At 56.1% G+C, this 3119-nt stretch overlaps 2 protein-coding genes across 2 annotated transcripts in view; both read right to left on the bottom strand.

Annotated features, from left to right (window-relative positions):
- The window catches only part of CELF6 (CUGBP, Elav-like family member 6), a 19173-nt gene extending 18073 nt beyond the window's left edge, over positions 1 to 1100 (bottom strand). The window contains exon 1 of the mRNA XM_009319921.1: positions 1028 to 1100. Coding sequence (XP_009318196.1) covers positions 1028 to 1100 — 73 coding nt within the window. The remainder of the gene's footprint in view (positions 1 to 1027) is intronic.
- HEXA (hexosaminidase A (alpha polypeptide)) overlaps positions 912 to 3119 on the bottom strand; it is a 9846-nt gene continuing 7638 nt past the window's right edge. Inside the window, exon 14 of the mRNA XM_009319919.1 lies at positions 912 to 1470. Within this exon, the coding sequence (XP_009318194.1) occupies positions 1407 to 1470 (64 nt within the window). The 3' untranslated portion in view covers positions 912 to 1406. The remainder of the gene's footprint in view (positions 1471 to 3119) is intronic.

Below are 3119 nucleotides of genomic sequence, written 5' to 3'. Positions count from 1 at the left end.
GCCGTACGGCGACCCTTCCCCAAGCCAACCTCAAGAGATGTCGCGGGGACACCGGGTGGCATCGGCGGGGACTCGGGTCAGAGCACAAGGGGACGTCCTCAGGGGGATGAGGAGCTGCTGATCAGCGTTTGCTCGCGCCAGGTCTGGTAGGGAGGAAGGAGCACTAATTACACCAGCCTTTCGGAGCTCTTTAGGACTTGACAGCACATCAAACCCCAGCAAAAGGAAGCAGCTATTATTATTTAGGTCTTCTGGGTTACCCAATTTAGGAGAAATAAACACGCCGGGACTGACGGGCGGGCAGATCAGCAACCCTGGCTCCCTCCGCTCAGCCTAAAACACAAGACCAGGACAGTATTTACAGCCAAAACAACAGAGAAAAGGGGCACAAGTTTCCCACGCAGGCTTGGAGGAAGCGGAGGAGCATCTTCCCCCAGGAAACAGGGCACAGGAAGGCAGCCCTTCCCCTCCCACCCCGAGTAGGGGGAAAAATATCCTTCTTTCCCCCAAATCTGGCTAAATTTCCCCGCTCTGGGGTGGTTGGGCTTCACAATCTTTTCCTCCCCCCTTAAGATGTAGCGCTTCAGAGGAGCAGCGTTTGTGTATCCCTTCGCAGGAGGGTAAAGAAATGCAAGACTTGACAATTTCTGAATATTTTTAATTCAAAGTTAATTCAATATCTTTAAAGTTCAATAGTAAAAGGTTTCCAGCCGTAACAGCAGTTCTCATTCATTTAAGACCAAGACACACGTACAACAGTCCCATCAGCCAGGATTTCTCCCCGAGAGATTCCCCGCTTCGAGCTGAACGTGGTTTCCAGCACGACGACCCCATCAGTGACAAGGGCCCCGACTGTCCCAGCTCTGCGGGACAGCAGCACCATTTTTCTCCAAGGCAAATACTATCCAAACCAAACCTCTCGGATGCAGACCCGGAGCTGAGCTCCCCACCCCGAGGACAACAGAGCAGGATGAGGACGGAGCAGTCGGCCAAATCCTGATCGCAGCAGAGACTGAACACAGCTTACCCAGCTGAGGAGGCACCCAGCAAGCTCCGGAGCCACCGGGATGAGGCACAGCCAGACGCTCCTCCACCGGCATCTCTGGGAGCAAGCCCTACCCATTTCTCCTGCTAACAAAAACCCTTGCACGGTCTCCCAAGGCCCAGCCGAGCATGAAAGGGCACCTTTTTCCTCTTTAGGGTCATTTATTTATACATTTAAAGAAACGAAAATAGAAAAGGAGGTGAAGAGTGCACACTAAGGAAAAAAAAAACACGTTCATTGCAACAAAGCAAGAGCAGAAGCTGGGGGCGGGAAGGGGTCCCTCTGCCAAGCCAGCAGCTTTTGAGAGAGAGGGATCATTCCTCCTGGGTGCACAGCGACCGAGGTCAGTGAGACTCTCCCTTCAAAACCCACCGAATTCATTTTCACAGTATCCTACATAGAGAGGCTGCGCCTGGACACCACGCCTGGAAAGAGAGCAGAGAGACGGCCTTAGGCAGAGGGCACAGGCAGAGCCCAGGGTCAGGTTTGAGGGGTTAGAGGAGCACAGGTTGGCCATCGGTGCCCCGTTTCAGGTGTGACAAGGAGGGAGTGGTTTTCATCCTGCACTTATAGACTCGGTTTTTTGCTCACGTGTGGGAGCACGGGGTAAGGGCAGGTTTCCTGGGGAAGCTGCAGGAGGGGTGGCAATAGCTGACGGGTCCCCCTTCCTCAGCACGAGGCCCTCTCCTCGTCAGAGCCACCAGCCCACGCTGGCAGCAGGGCCTCTCTTCCAGCACTGCACAAAGCAAGCTCTGCCCACGCACAGGCAGGAGAAAGGCTCGGAACTTTCCGTAAGAACAAGGGTCGTTTTGCACCAGGGAAAGCCCACTTCCCCCTCGCTGCCCTCCCCAGCATCGAACCCCAGAACGGGTGGCATTCGCTCTGTCCCCGCGAGCCGGCATCCAAGCTGCGAGGAGAAATGGTTACCCGAGAAGTTTGCAGCGGAAGCCGGCCAGCCGCACGTAGGCATCATGCAGGTCCCTGACGGTCGCATTACTCCACAGTCTCTCGGCTACGGCCCCAGCTCTTGGCCTTGGAGGAACGAGGGACAGAGGCAGTCAGGTCGGGGGAGGGGGGATTTGAAAGCTTCTCACACAAAGCCCTGAGCTCCCCAACACTTTCCCCACCAAAGTCCTTCAGCACACAAAGGCACATGGCTTCTGTATATCAAAAGATCCACTCCTAGACACGTGGATCAGGACGTACCGGGGTGACAGGACAGAGACCAGCACTAAACACACACTGCTTGCAGCAGCAGGCTGTACAGGAGCATGTTACAGTCTTACAAACCCTCATTTAAGCCTCAGTGAAGCTGTTACTAGCACAGAGGCGCTGCCAGGGGACAGGGACAAGCACCACACGCAGACCAAACCCGCAGTATTTGGCACACATCGCTCAGTGGCGAAGGAAACGAGCCTGAGCCCTGCCCCACGCGACTCGAGCTAACCTCCCGACGGCTTCTCTTACCAGAGCCTGGGGGCCAGGTTAGTGGCATCCACATATTCACCCCACATGCACGCCTCTCCGCCGATCACCTGATCCTTCTGCTCAGGGCTGCCTGCCAGAGGACACAGCATTCAGGTGAGGGGGTGTTGTTAGATAACGGGGTGACATCGCCCTGCCCACAGAGGTGCCTGTAACAGCAGTGAGTGGCTCAGCTACGGAGGCAGTAACTTGCCCTTCTGGAAGCCCCCGCTTCAAACCCCGGGCTGGGGGAGAGCAGAGTTGTTTTTTGTCGGCCTCAAGGGAACGGGACATAGCACAGGAACCAAGGACACGGTCACTCAAGCACCTTCGCACCAGCAGCGAGAACAAATTAGGAAGAGACCCAGCCCTGGCGCTACCTCCGAGTGACAAGTCAGCTGTCGTATGGGAAGGGGACACAAGGAACACACCTTCAAACTTCAAGGGCTCCACCTGGTAGGCTGCCATCCAGTCCTGCCCGTAGGAGATGTGGTTGAGGTACCAGGGGGCAGAGAGCAGAGCCCGGTAGCCAGCCTTGGTGACGTTTGCCATCTCCTGCATGTACGGCGGGGAGTTGTTTCCCCACTGGATGATGGTGGCTGGCCCCACC

This window comes from Pygoscelis adeliae, unplaced genomic scaffold, assembly GCF_000699105.1.
Source record: "Pygoscelis adeliae isolate BGI_AS28 unplaced genomic scaffold, ASM69910v1 Scaffold303, whole genome shotgun sequence".
NCBI classification, from domain to species: domain Eukaryota; kingdom Metazoa; phylum Chordata; class Aves; order Sphenisciformes; family Spheniscidae; genus Pygoscelis; species Pygoscelis adeliae.
Note: the sequence above shows the minus strand (reverse complement) of the source record. Positions and strands in the feature narration are given on the sequence as shown.